This window comes from Pempheris klunzingeri, chromosome 12, assembly GCF_042242105.1.
Source record: "Pempheris klunzingeri isolate RE-2024b chromosome 12, fPemKlu1.hap1, whole genome shotgun sequence".
NCBI lineage: Eukaryota > Metazoa > Chordata > Actinopteri > Acropomatiformes > Pempheridae > Pempheris > Pempheris klunzingeri.
This window is the reverse complement of record NC_092023.1, coordinates 19,981,046-19,995,300: the sequence shown is the minus strand read 5'-3', so window position 1 is coordinate 19,995,300 and position 14,255 is coordinate 19,981,046. Positions and strand designations below refer to the sequence as shown.

The 14,255-nt window shown below is 40.4% G+C and overlaps 1 protein-coding gene across 2 annotated transcripts; it reads right to left on the bottom strand.

Moving 5' to 3' along the window:
- Positions 1 to 810: 810 nt before the first annotated feature.
- LOC139210866 (rab11 family-interacting protein 2) lies at positions 811 to 12,398 on the bottom strand. Of its 2 annotated transcripts, XM_070841051.1 has the most exons (7): positions 12,256 to 12,398; positions 11,269 to 11,361; positions 10,766 to 11,137; positions 7,068 to 7,474; positions 4,878 to 5,223; positions 3,550 to 3,619; positions 811 to 1,256 (listed from the first exon to the last, which is right to left on the bottom strand). In XM_070841051.1, exons 3-7 carry the CDS (start codon positions 11,116 to 11,118, stop codon positions 1,035 to 1,037), a joined length of 1,398 nt encoding a protein of 465 aa, XP_070697152.1. In that variant the 5' UTR covers positions 11,119 to 11,137; positions 11,269 to 11,361; positions 12,256 to 12,398; the 3' UTR covers positions 811 to 1,034. The 2 variants fall into 2 exon arrangements, with proteins under 2 accessions (XP_070697152.1, XP_070697151.1); XM_070841050.1 differs by having other exon boundaries at positions 10,766 to 11,361.
- Positions 12,399 to 14,255: the final 1,857 nt, after the last annotated feature.

Here is a 14,255-nt window from a genome sequence, read left to right as displayed (position 1 = left end):
ATACAATCATCAGCAAAATTGTATTTAAAGGAGATAAAGGCTGGTCAATCTATGGAGGCTGTAACAAAGAACTCCAAGCTTGTCCAGTGAATTAAATCAATATGAAGGAATGAGTTAAACTCAAAGATGTGAGTAAAATGTAAACAAGAACATTGCCAGCAGGATATAAAGCAAGTTAATGATCATTGCACTTAAAGTCAGTAAAATAATCACCTTCAGTAAGTGACTGAGAGACACTTGGTACGATAAACTTGTCACAAAATGATTTGTCATCACAAATTAAGAAAAAGAGAAAAGTCAGTAAGAGTAATAAGAGTAATGTACTTTGTTCGTTTTTTTAAAAAATTCGCAACTCAGTAAACTAGAAAAAAAACAGACTCCATGATACTGTCCAGCTATTTCTTACTGTAACTTTCCTATAGTCTTTCTACGAATATCCATCAATCACACAGGCTACAGGTAGGAGGGCAGAGTTCATCCACATCTGTAACATGGAAGAGGCTCGAACAAAGCAGACGCCGCCTCTGCTAAATGTGTTTCATACTTCAGACTCATGCAGTAACTGCTGCTTCACCTCATCAACCGCTCCTCAGCAAAGAGCACAAAAGTGCGACTACAGCATCTGGTAAACATGAATTTGGCTGCAATTGCACCACAAGAGCTTCTGGGCAGATGATGACAGCTGTATGTGCAACAGATCTCTGCGGGTTCACAAGTGCATACAACACAGCTAAATACAATCTTTTTCAAAAGTATGGATTTCATTTGACTTGAATCGACTGATGAACTTCTCTTATCCTGTTTAAGTACCTAAAAAATGCACCCAAAACAAATATTTAAACAGGATATGAACTAAAATCATTGAAAAAAGTCTATACAAACTAAATCTACTGAATAGAAATGTTCTACAGCAAAGACATAACTCAATCATAAATTTGGCTTTGATCAATCCCATTTGTTCCCACTTATTTTACCACATGATACCAATACAACTAAACCTTCATTAGTGACTTCTCACCCCACGTCTTTTCTTTCTACTTTTTACAGAGTTTACCCGCCTTCTTTTTTGGCTCATAGGGTGTCCGTAGTATGCTCGGCGTCTCCTCCATGACGCGCACAAGTAGGTTATCGATGTAGTCTTCCAGCTCCCTGATGTGGGCGTCTTTCTTTCTCACCACTTCTTTCTGCTTGATGAGTTCCTGCACAACTTCCTCGAAAGATAAGTTGCTATAGGCGGCCACGCTTTCCAGTGTCACCTGAAACAAATGGACAACAAATTAAATGCTCAATTTAACTCCCGCAGATCTTGAGGTTACATGCTATGTAGGCGAAGTAAGGATAATGTACAGTCATCAGCCAGTCCTGAATCACCGTGTCGGGGTTCGTTTTGCAACAATGGCCGCTGCTTGCTGTACATTATAACAATAACAGATCGTAGAATGCTGTCGCTGACCCATCAGAATCCAATATTCAACAAAAGTGTGAAATAATAAAACAGTTGAATGATCCTCTATGAAATGTCAGCATCTGACAACAGAGGCAAGAGTAAAGATACCGTTTAAGGTTCACTCACAATGAGAGAGAGAAAATAGACTAATTAGACGTGTTAGCCTCATGTGACATAAACAGTTGTGTGTTTATCTCCGATTCTCAGTTGCTAATAAAGGCTAACTGAGAGTTGTTAAGATGAGACTTCTCAAGGGATTTAGCACTGACATGTCTGTAAACTCTATGGCAGATGTTATGATCTAATACGAAGAAACTCTTTTAGGACTTAACTTTGACACTATAGCAAGCAGCCAACATTTGGACAAACTTATTCCCACTTTTCTTTAGTTTCAAGCATCTAAAAGCATGATGTCTCTAACTAGGAAAGGTTCAGGCAAATAACAAGCCTGCCAGAATGTGATAATAAAGATTTCCCCCCAAAAATGGAATCTTTGTTTTTGAGGGGGAAATGCCAACCTGCATATTTCTGCAATTAAAGGTCAGGCTAATAAATACCAAAATAAGGAGGCAACCCAAGCCCAGCTTTGCTCTTTGAGGACAACCTATTTGGACAGAGCAGTGTGGTACGGTATGTGCAGATCATATTGCGCGGGTACGAGAGGAGCTGTAATCGTTTTTAATGAGGGACCACTTTATCGCTTCAGTGCTGGGCATCCTCCCCCGAACGGATGGAGCAGCAAAGCCTTCACCCTGTTTAAAATACCACACTTATCAGCTTCCACTCCCATGCACCATTCAAGCCTCGACTGCTGGGCAAAGACAATGCAGAAAGACCTGGAGCGGGACTGCTTACCAGGTATCTTATCGCCTCTAACAGCACAGAGGCTACTGTGGGGCGACACAAACCAAAATGAAATATTTGCCACCGAGATTAAATGTCCAATGTAAGGAGGGTTTCAAGAACAGAGCTCGGTAACCTACTCCCCACACACAACACAAAAAAGGCATCTCACTGAAAGACACTGCACTTAAGCCATCTGAGAGGGAACAAGAGAACCCACTGCCATATGGAAGTGGATGTTGGTTTAACATACAAGCATGTGCACACGCTCGCTCGCTTGCTCTCTCTCTCTCACACACATATACACACAGACACACACACACACAGCATAATAATCAGGAGCTTTAGTGGCGGGTGACAAAGGCCTGGAAATGACCATGAATTGGCAAAGTAATGATGACCATTTTTCTGCGATCAGTAGTGAGGAGAAGATAAGACGCACACTTGGCATTCTCCAGTTGTGTCATTACAGTTTCTAATGAGCTCAGCTTTGAGAATCTAAAAGCTCAGTCCTTTGAAATCTCTCACTGCACTCCCTCCCCCCCTGTGTGTGGTTAATTAGGGCCTTGAAGCAGAGGAAATGGGAGCTGCCATTTCTGCGAGGCACTGCGGCATGCACGGGGGCACATGTGTGGATACCGACAGCCCTCAACACCCACAAAGAAAGGTGAGGAAAGCCATTATCAGCATTCTCTTTCTCATTTAGGCATCACTTTAGCTACTGCTCCCCCTGCTCCTTCTTATATACGGGTTTTGCTGTGTAATAGACAGGCACATTTTAGGTTTTTTCAAATTGGAAATGGAAAAAGAATTTAAACTAAAACACAAACTACAAAGGCTAAAATGTCACGTATAAATAACATAATAATCGTTACAGAAAAACAAATGACATTTCTATGCCTTTTCTCAAGAAAAAAAAAAAAAACCTTCCAATTACAGAATCGGTGCAACACACCGCTATGACCGAAATTTCACACCACATCAAATTATGATCAGATCAGACGTGATGACCGATGTGTCCAGCTGCTAATTAGTTGAATGGCACATCTGAATTTTCAGAAGTCTCAGAGATCAGCGTCACCAGCTGCTATGTCAAACGAAACTTCTCAATTAAAAATCTGCATGACATTACACAGGAAACGACACAGCTGAGACAGCTGCAGTAATTTCTCCTCTTTTCCATCCAATATCATCGACAGGTGACACAGACGACGTGCAACAACATCACCTGACATAATAGGTAGTGCTTTCTTTCTTACATTTGTCTTGCCATACATGTCCTTCTTCTGGCCAAAGGTGATGTCTTCGTTTCTTGTTGACTTTTTATCACTGTGAAGCAATTAAAGAGAAATATTGGATAATGGATGGTGACTGACATAGTTCATCAAGGAATAAAATATGCATTATGGCTGCACTGTGAGTAAGTTCATCACTTAATAATATACTTTAAACCACCTTTTTTATATTCCTGCGCCAGATTATAAATGACCACTGAGCTACTGTATGACAAAGGCAGCAGTAAAGATGATGGACTAGTGCCTACAGAGATAAGTGGTTAATTGGGTGGTCTATCTCTGCAGAGGATCTCATTACTATAGCTCAGAGGGCTCTGTTATCAAACCCAGGCTCTCTAAAGAGCCACTAATGACACCTTCCACTCTGATAAACCAGAACTTAGCCATTTCTCACCAACTCTTTATGTAATACAGGAAAAAGATGTAACCGGCTCGGTGGAGATGTTTGAAAAACAAGACTTGCCAACAGAATGAGAGAGAGAAGGGGGTCTATCAGATAGTAGATTTCAATCAACAAGGTATTCGAAACTTTATGGGAATGCGGTAACCAATATCCTGTAGTGCACTGGTTGTCTCATGGGGTTGCAAGATCATGTTTTAGGATTGTGAGATGATTTATGGAATATGATGAAAAACATACAGCAGTGACATGCTACAAATCACTGCTGTGCAGGTGCTCAATACAGATTTTAGCCATGAAAGAAATAGCTATGTCTCTCAGCCAAACACATGTTGCAACATTTGAACAACAAGTTTGAAATCAGTTGTTAAACTATCCCACCAAACCAAAACCTTGCAACAGTTTGTCTCATTAATGTTTGTTAATGTGAACTGTGCAAATCAAATGTATTGCACATTTATGCAGAAGTGGCTCCCTCAGAGGGAAGTAGTCTGGATATCTAAATTGATCACTCTAAGCCCGAGAGGGATAAATGAGAAATTGGACTGACGACATTCCTGTAGCGTCCTGTGGATTGTATTAGTCCTCAAAGAACAGATGTATTTATGAGCAAGTGGAAATTTAGTTAAGAGGTGGATGTGTTGACTTTAGAATGACTTCAAAATTAGTTAAACTGAAAGTAATAATCATATTTTTTTTCAAAGTATTATGTTGGATGTTTTATATACTGTATCTGTGGTGATTTATAGGTCGAGTGACACGCAGGAAACCTGCCGAAAGCAAGATAGTGGAACATGTTTTATGAGATGAAACAAGCATGGTGTACTGAAGGAGTGTTGTGTAGGGTGTTTTCATTTTTATGAACCATAGAGAGCAAACAAAAAGGGACTACCTGGATTTGTAGTGGGAGCTGAACGGGTTAGTGTCTGCTTGTGAGTCTCCACTGAAGGGGTTGGGGGAACGCAGGTCTCCAGAGCTGCCCGAACGCCCTCTGTTGCTGGTCTTGCGGCCTTCCTTCTTTCCCGTCACGCGTTCCAGTAGGCTGACCTTCTCCTTTTTCTCCTTCCTCTCTGCCCGGTCCCACAGCTGCCCGTGCTCCCCCTCGAATGGGTTGCGGTTGCGTGGGAGCGTGGCATACTTCTGTGGCAGGGTGTCACTGATATCAGTAAAAGGGTCACTGTGTGCCTCGCCGTCCTGGTAGCCTGGCACCTCGCTCTGGGAACGCCTGTGAGGGCCGCCTGAATTCCCGGGAGGAGAAACCAAAAGCGGGACACCAACATATGACAAAGTTATGATTAAAGAAATATCTATGCAAGTAACTAATCACACTTACATACACATATCATCAAATACTAATATGATGTAATTAGAAGAGGTAAATTGTTGTTTTCTGTTTATAAGCATGTTTTACAGTGATAAAGGAACCCCTAACAATAACCACTTTATGTTGAGTGTTTACTCGTTTTTGATGGTAACAGTCATTTAGGACAGCTTGTTATATCAGACCTTCAGACCTTTAAATAGGTTTCCCTGCCCTGCTTGCCAATCTGAGTAATCACAGAGATGCTTGTAAGACAAAGCGAAAATCATCACAATGTAAGTGGATCAGATGGCTGTGCAGTGGCGATTGCACAGATGGAGAGGGCAGTGAGTAGAATAATGCTTATGATTTGCACATTTAGAGGCCAACAGTTGTTGGTAATGAATATCAGAGACTTCTGACAGTTAGCTGATTGCTTGCAGTTAAAGTTGGCAAAAGTATTAATTTTACTGACTCAGCACAAACTGACCATGTCTTATCCGTTGGGTGTAACATGATGGCTGATCAAAACCTGACCAGATAAAGATTCCCAGCCTTTATTAAAGACGTTTCAGTCCACCCCAATCTTACCCATAGTTCCACTGTTTGGAGAGCATGTTGCAAGGCGCAGCTCAGTGAGTAGCCAAAAAAGCAAAAGCTTCATTATTAGGTAAAGCAAAGTAAAACACTTTTTTTCTCTAAACCGTGATGGTCTCTAGAAATTGTAATAGCATTCAATGTTAAGCACAAAATAGTCAAAAGCTATAAACTGTATAATAATAATAATAATAATAAATATACACTGCTCACAAAAAGTTAGGGATATTCGACTTTCAGGTGAAATATATGGAAAATGTAAAAAGTGAATGCTACAGTGATATTATATCATGAAAGTAGGGCATTTAAGTGGAAGCATGCAATGGTAATTTTATTCATCTTAAACAATTTATTGAAAGAAAATCTAACAACAGTGGTGGGTATACCACAACAAAACATTTTCAGTGTCTCAATAAATTGGGATGTGGCCAAAGGACGTCCACTCCTCTCCTTTCTGTGACTCTTCCAGTCTCTGTATCACTGTTACAACCTGCTGATGACATTCTGTGACCCTCTAAGCTCAGTGAACACCTCCGTCTGAGGACTTCCTGTTTGAAGCCTCACAATGGCGAGGTGCTGCTGATCAATAGTTAGGTGTCGTGTTGGTCTCATGATGTCAGAATGTGAACAGCATGATGAGGAGGACTGTTTAAATACCAATTCTAACTGAAGCAGGAAATGTATTGGTCGATTCATGGATCAAACCTGTTGTGAATGTTGCTGTTAAGCTTCTTGTTAGAGAACAGCAACTTGTGCAAAAAGTACTGAAACACTGAACAGTTGGACATGTGCATTCAAAGGTTTAGAGAAGGTCACATTAAGTTCACCTGGAAAGTTTAGAATGCATTTTAGGTTCATCCTGAAATTTCACCTGAAAGCCGAATATCCCTAACTTTTTGTGAGTAGTGTGTGTGTGTGTGTGTGTGTGTGTGTATATATATATATATATATATATATATATATATATATATATATATATATAGTGGTCTGTCATTTTCGTTCTTGCTAATGAGGCCTTACATGGCTGAACTTTTTGAGTCATCAGTCTCTTCCTTCTGCCACTGCTCTCCATTCTTGAAAATGACAATATGTGGAGGTAGCAATATTGCACCAATCACTGGTGACTTCACTTGTTCAAAAAATTGGTCAAATATAACAAATATCAAAACAAACATATTTGCTCACCACTCTCTTCTATGGAGTTCATGGAGTCCAGTTTGGGCCGAAAATGGGTCCCAATGAGATCTGACATTGAATGGGCTGCAGAGAGTTTGTGGGTCCCAGCGAGAAGTGGTCTCTTGACCTTTGCTTCAGGCTGGGGTTGTGGCTCTGGTGCGAAGGACTGACGGGTAGGTTCTGAGTCACATATGGCAGAGCGAGGCAGGATGGCTGAAGATGTGTCACAAAAACCACTGTCATGTTTGCGGCCTTTCATTTTGTCCTTAAGTTTGGAAAAAGGCGAGCGGGGCTTTTCCTTCATGGAGAGGTCAAACATGCTGGCTGTCATGTTATTCCTCATGAACTGGATGCTGACTTGGATGCGGCCTCGTTCTTTCCTCTTCTTCCCTGCCTTGGACTCCAAGGAATACCAGCTAAAATGAGAGTGGAGGCGGCTTAGGCTGAGCAAATTCAATGAGACAATTTATATAAAAGGAACAGGATTTATGAAAATCTCATGGATTAATTACACATAATTCAGGCAGTACACAAAGTCAGAATGTGTTAAAAGTCCTCCTTACACTGTCAAAGAATACGACAATTGGAAAAAAATAGCCAACAACTTTCTAAAATGCTCTACCTACTTCTTTGTGAACACATAAAAGGCTAATTTGAGCAGATTAATCCGAAAGCTACACAAAAATGCTGGGGCTTAAATCATTTGAACTTTTTTTTGACACAAGTGAGAATACAATTTATCATTCAGAGGATAAACATTATTCTTTGCAAAGCGAACATAAGAAATAGCCTGCTGCTGAATAATATAGACCATTTCAGGCCGCTTTTGGGCTCCTATTTGTTTAACCCCTCTGCTTTTTCGACTGGAAGTAATGGGATTTATGCCTTCACTCTCAGCGACATAAAGTGGCATTTGCACAAATCTGGCCTTTGTTCAGAAATGCAACGACAAGCAATTGGAAAATTGCACAGCCACGTCGCGGGGCAACCCAGCAGTTCATACATGCTAATGAGACATATCCTCTGTGTTATGGGGATTGTGACAATGTCTTTTAAGGAAGCAGCATCAGGATGAAATAACTATTAGTCAATGTATTCTGTCTATTTTTGCCACATTAATGTGGGACATGTTGTGGGTGTTTTCTAAACTATGGTCACATTAACATATTGGTTTTTGTACTCACCCACAGTTTGATCTATACATGTAATTGTTAAATCTTACACTGTTTTGTCATGACGAACCCTCAAACTGAGTTGACTCGAATGTAACATTTCAAATTGGATTCAAAGTCAACGTCAACACATATTTGCAGAAATGTATTTCGTGCAATTACTGAAATTTTTTCCAGGATTTAAATGGAAACGTGTCACATCCCTTGAATTCCAGCATGAAAAAAACAGTTATCAGCTCAATCCAAAAAAAGTATTGGCTTTTTAAAAACCACAGCTGTTGAATGCTATTCTAAACTGTCTAGCTCGTGGCTCAGGAGCCCTGTCATGAAAGGCCTTGCTGGGTCCGATTCCCAGGCTGTGCGCCATGCTCAGTCTGATCAGCAGCCACAGCATGCCGTTGCCGTGGGGCCGGGGCTGCACCTCACGTGTGTCTCAAGGCCAAGATAAACCTCCCTGTGCTTGGAACCACAATCCTCCCACTCGGGCCCGGGCCGCTGGGAAACTCCTCACAATCAACAAACACAGGTGTGCGATAATTATGGGCTGCCTACTCAGATATCAAGACGGGTTTTCCTCCCCAATATGTCAGTTCAAAAACATCGCGGATGGGCCATGGTGAACACAGACCCACTGTGGAGTGTGGATGTAGTATCGAGGGTTCCGCCGTCATTGTCAAGCATGCCTGCAGCGTGGGATTAGGCCAACAAGCAACGTGAGCATATCCATTACAGAACCTCCACTGAAAAAGTACACGGCCTCGAGGTGCATTGCTCAGGCACCTAAAACAAATAAAACCCATCCACACTGATTATAACATATTGTGATTCTCCCAACTGATGGGTAAAGAGGAAGTGTGCTAATGTCTTTCCATGCTGAAGTATGCAGTGTGCTAATTAACACCAGATCCAATTTGGTTATTCTGTTCCTGTTTGCTTAATGTCAGGTTAAAAACGTGTGTGCGTGCTACACTTGTAAGGGTCAAGTTGGTTTGGTTTAGTTTTCTCTACATTTATTCATTTTCTTTATCTGCTCACCAATAGTAATTCACAAGGGGGTGAACCACTAGGCATAGGGCAGTTAAACAGCTGAGACAAGTCAATTGTTAAGGAAAAACCTGACTCAGTTTGACGGACAACAACTATTGGCCACCAGTATGACGCCTATATGCAATTTGGAGTCTCCAGTTCACCTGACTTGCATTCCCTTTAGGCTGAGGAAGACATCCAGAGCATTGAGACAAAATGAAACATGAGGAGTTAACTCTACACAAGCCCGGCAAAGATTGAAACCCAAGTCCCTCTGACCACATTGCCACTCGCCACCTTTGAAAACAACTGTATATATAGGAGTGCCTAACATGTTTAGCAAGCTCCACTAGTTTCAATTAGGCCAACTGGTGCTCAACATGTCAGTAATTAAGCTAAAAATAATCTCTCAACAATGCAGACCAATTCATTCCTAAGCCTCAACAATAGAGGGTCAACAACATGGAAAAGTTCAATAGTTGTGTTGGATACTTTAAAAGTGAAGAAGAAACAATGTGGTGTTTCTGTTAGAACAGTTCACCTACTGGGCTACAAACAATTTAATTTCTTCTCTTTAAATTAAAACAGATCTATCCAATAAAATGTATTTCTAAAACAAGTGCAGAAAGAGAATAAAAACGCCAATGCTTTAAATCATGTCGTGTAAAGAGGTTAGGTCATACACCAAATTAAAAACAGAGAGCAGAATATAACACACAAAACACAACATGACACATGAAGAAAATGTGACAAATAACAACTAATTTAGCCCATGCCGTAATCCACTTATGGCTGGAATAGTTCTGCAAATATTTTCCACTTCCTCTCAAAAGTCCATTCCTCTACCAACAGCACATGGACGCATGACTGTGAGCTGGAGTCGTAAAAGAACTTAAACGCTATAAAAGCATCACAAAGAAAAATGCTTATGACTCTACATGAAATTTTCTGGAATCAAAAGTCAAGACTCAAACAAGACAACTCAACTGAGTTTAGTCCAAAATTTCAATTACAATACAAACCAATGCAGGAGCTCATTAACTTGGCCTTTTAGTTTTTGCACCACATGTTATATTATTAACATATCAGTCACTGTGGCTCTACGAGTATTGCAACATTTAGTGGGTGTGGTATTATAGAAGTGCAAAGACTGTAAAGATAACAGATGGATGATTCATGGCAGCACACTGGGGACATTAGATTCAATGTTTCCCAGTTTAAATTTCCTTGATCAACATATTTTAGCATATTGCCAAAATATGTTGATGTAAATAAAGAGGAGGAAAAACTCATTTTGAGAATTTTGCAGCAGACATTTTTTATCTATTTGTAAGTTTGCTGCAGTAGTTTTCAAATTGAATTAATTCAGGTAATGTCTGCATATGTACGTCAGAGTAAAACGATAACTACTGCTTATCTGTGGAAAGTAAAAGCAATGCTGGCCTAGTACAAATTCAAATCTCTTGGACTTGGAACTTCGACTTAACAGCGACAGCTTATGATACTTACTCAGTTTTCTTTCGCTCCTTGTTATCAAAGATTTCATTGAGGTTGATGGACCTCTGACCCAGGAACTTGTCCATCCCAACTAAGGACCGATGCATCACTATAAGGCAGAGTTCATATACTTCTGGGTTGCCCTCCAAAAGTAAACCAGGTAATTCAAAGGAGGCTTCTTCTCTCCAGACAGGGTTAAGCGTCTTCTCTGCCACTGATGTTGAGTACTTTTCTTTGCCCAGCTGGATGATGGTGTAGGCATCATTGGTGCCATTTTTGCCCTTGGGCTGTAAACCGGTTGCTTGAAGAACAGTGGCTTGGACATGGGTTGGAAACCACTTTTGAGACTGCTCACCCAGTGACATCGTCGGCACTGGTTATCAACTGAAAGCCATTCAAAACAAACTAGATGATAATTTATGCAGTTAGGTTTTTTAGTGAGTGTAATGTGCAAAAAGCAACAAACATGATGCACTATAGTTTGTTGTCCATGTCAGTGTGGTTTATGCGCCTACAGAAGCAATCATTACAAACAATGACAAGTCTGATAAATTCAGCAAGCCTCATCTTCTGTCAAATCACAGATGTCCAAGCCACTGGTGAGTCATCTGAAAAAGAAAAGAAAACACAGAAAGAGACAGAACAGCATCAGCAACAGAACCATGAAATGACTCATGTCACCAAGCCAGCTAAGGATTTCAGCCAGCTTTGATGGCAGTCATTTGTACCAAGCCAGTGCCTTTGAATTCATTACTGGAAATATCGAGACTAAAGCAAGAATTAGATTGTGCTGTATGATTTGTAGAGCATCTATTAATACATCTCCCCATGCTGGAGTATCAGGATGGAAATTGATGATGTCAGAGTGACGCATTTTGGTGTTGGTCACTTATCATATAATTACTGACCCACTGAGTCAGTAAGATGATGGCATGATTGTCTCATACTTTTCTTCCAAATGAATAATAAGAACATATTGAACCCTTTTTCAAGACAGACTGTATAAAAGATACAGTCTATGATTTTCAAGTAAAATGACCATGTGTAATGACAAAGTGTCTTTGCTGCTCTTTTTTTCTTTTCTTTTCTTACTGATCATCTCCAGGTTTTATCTCTATACGGCTCATCTCTAATGTCTGTGTCTCTGTTTATCAATTTGAAGAGAGACTGGGGTTTTTCACAGAGAAAAAACAATGGAACGCAGATGTATATTATAAAACTGTGAAAGCCACATGAAATGTATTAAGGTTGAATTTACCCTCAAGTCAGCATCTTTCCACAGGTCTGTCACATCCAACTTAGCAGTTATTTAACTGGCCATGGTCCACTTGCGCTTTTAAAGCAAGTTTGTACACTACAAGGAGGACACATTAACTTATAACATGAAGTTTTGCTGTTTTTGTTGTTCTAGTCTGTTTCAGGCTTCAGGATAACGTTAGCAGTATGCGGCTAGCTGCGGAGCTAGCAACCACACAGCCCATCACACAGACACAGCTACTTACCTCGGTGTCATTTTCACCGACAACAGAGGGACAGTCAGCACTTCAGCTCAGCAGAGACCGGCTTCACTATTACATTCATGCGACCTTTTCTGGGGCCAATGCCAGCTAATTTTAGTTGTAGCCGCTGCTGCTGCTGCTGCTTCTGCTGCTGCTGCTGTTGTTGCTATCCACTGCTGTCGGCCAGCCGCGAGCTTTACTTCCTAGTCTGACGTCACTTCCTCCTCACCCCGCTGAAAGTTCAAGCATTTAAAGCAAATAATGACAAAAAAAAACTGGCTACAAAATGTTTTAAAATGCAGATAGATAATAATAGATATTGCGTAAGTATGAAAACAAACATGAGAAAATAAGAACACACGATGTATCCCTCCGCCGTGTAGTAATGAGAGGCTGTATAAATTATCATTATTATTATTTAGTTAACACGCTCTCCACTGTGAGATATGGTCATGTGTGTGCGTGTGAGAATACGTGCGCTGGGGGGAGGGTGCACTTTATTTGAAAGAGGTAAATCATACAAACATGGGAAGTGCTTTTGTCTCATGAGTGGGACAAGGAGGTGCAGATAAGGGGTTCACTTGAATGAACACAGACATGCTTGTCACCCCACTTGACAAGTGCATCTTAACCAAACACACCTGCCTGTGTTGGTTTTATCGTTCTGCCACAACCATGCAGTGTGTACACACCGCTGGCCTGAGGCTCCGGCTGGGCCATCCATCAAACTGAGATTATTGCACTTATCTAGAGCACATCTCTGAATGAAATGCTAAGGCTTAGTGAAATATTAGGCTGTCCAAAAAATGTGAGTCAGATAGCATTGAATACATTTGAGGATCTCACCCTCATGTTTTTGCATGAACTGTTGGTATAGATATTAGGTGAATGATTACAGCACAATGTCAAAGGATGTGGATCTGGCAGCATGTAGGTACAGTAGCTATGTATCACAGTTATGTATTTGAAAATGTCCTTTTAGTATGAGCCTATATTCCACATACAAACTACCATTTCAACTAATATTTACCCAAAGAAATTATTGACATACAATTTTATATTCATATATTTGTTTGTACGAGCAGCTTGTATGTACACTGCATACACTCAGTTGCCAGATGTCTTTTGCCTAATTTTATACCCATTTCCCCAAACATCAGCCTGACATCTTTGGAAAGGAGAATTTAGGGTTGGATAATATGATGATATCAACTGAAAGATGATACAAATTTGTGCACTGTACAAACTACACCTTTAATACTGTTAGCTATCCCTTTCCCTCTGAGTGTATATTTTGGACAATGTTGTGAATCAGTGAACAGGAATGTTTTATGGCAGTGTTCAATTTTTGAACATTTTTTGCATCAATGCGATGGAGTACCAGAAGATGGTACAAGGCAATGTCTTATTCATAAACACTTTATTTTTCTTTTTTTTCTGAAAATTCACCAAATCACAAAATATATGAATGAAGTGCTATAAGATTGCAAATGACAGAGGATTTATCCTATTTCTCCGGTCCTAGAGACAAATCAATGAAAATGCTCCAGGAGTTTAGAACTATTGAGGCACCAAAGGGTCAAAATAAAATGACAAGAAAGCATTTTGAAGATTTGATTGCTCTTGCTCTTGACTGTATGGTACCCGGCGGGGACAAAGTTTGAAGATGGACATCACCCCAAAGACTGCAGCAAGTCCAGTCAGATTTTGTCTATAGCTGAAGACAAGATCTGACACGGCATCCCAGTGTAACGCTGGAATATGCGTAAACCGTTTTAAGTATTCACACTACACAGCTCCTGGTTGACTTCCAAGTGATTTACCCAGTCCCATCACTGCTCACATTCCTTTTTATTTTATTATCTGTTGTGGTTAGCAGTGTCAAGTTGAGCTGAATGAAATAACAGCCAGAGGCATACATCTAGACCACCAGGGTCATGACACTTTTCCGTAATGTGACAATAAGTCAAACACTTTCATATATTATTTAGCAACTTAATACC

Coding starts and splice junctions, on each gene's coding strand:
- LOC139210866 (XM_070841050.1), bottom strand. CDS start 11,118: ATGTCACTGGGTGAGCAGTCTCAAAAGTGGTTTCCAACCCATGTCCAA. Junction 7,475..10,765: donor AAGGAGCGAAAGAAAACTGA/GTAAGTATCATA, acceptor CTCTCATTTTAG/CTGGTATTCCTTGGAGTCCA. Junction 5,224..7,067: donor GAACTCCATAGAAGAGAGTG/GTGAGCAAATAT, acceptor CCGGGAATTCAG/GCGGCCCTCACAGGCGTTCC.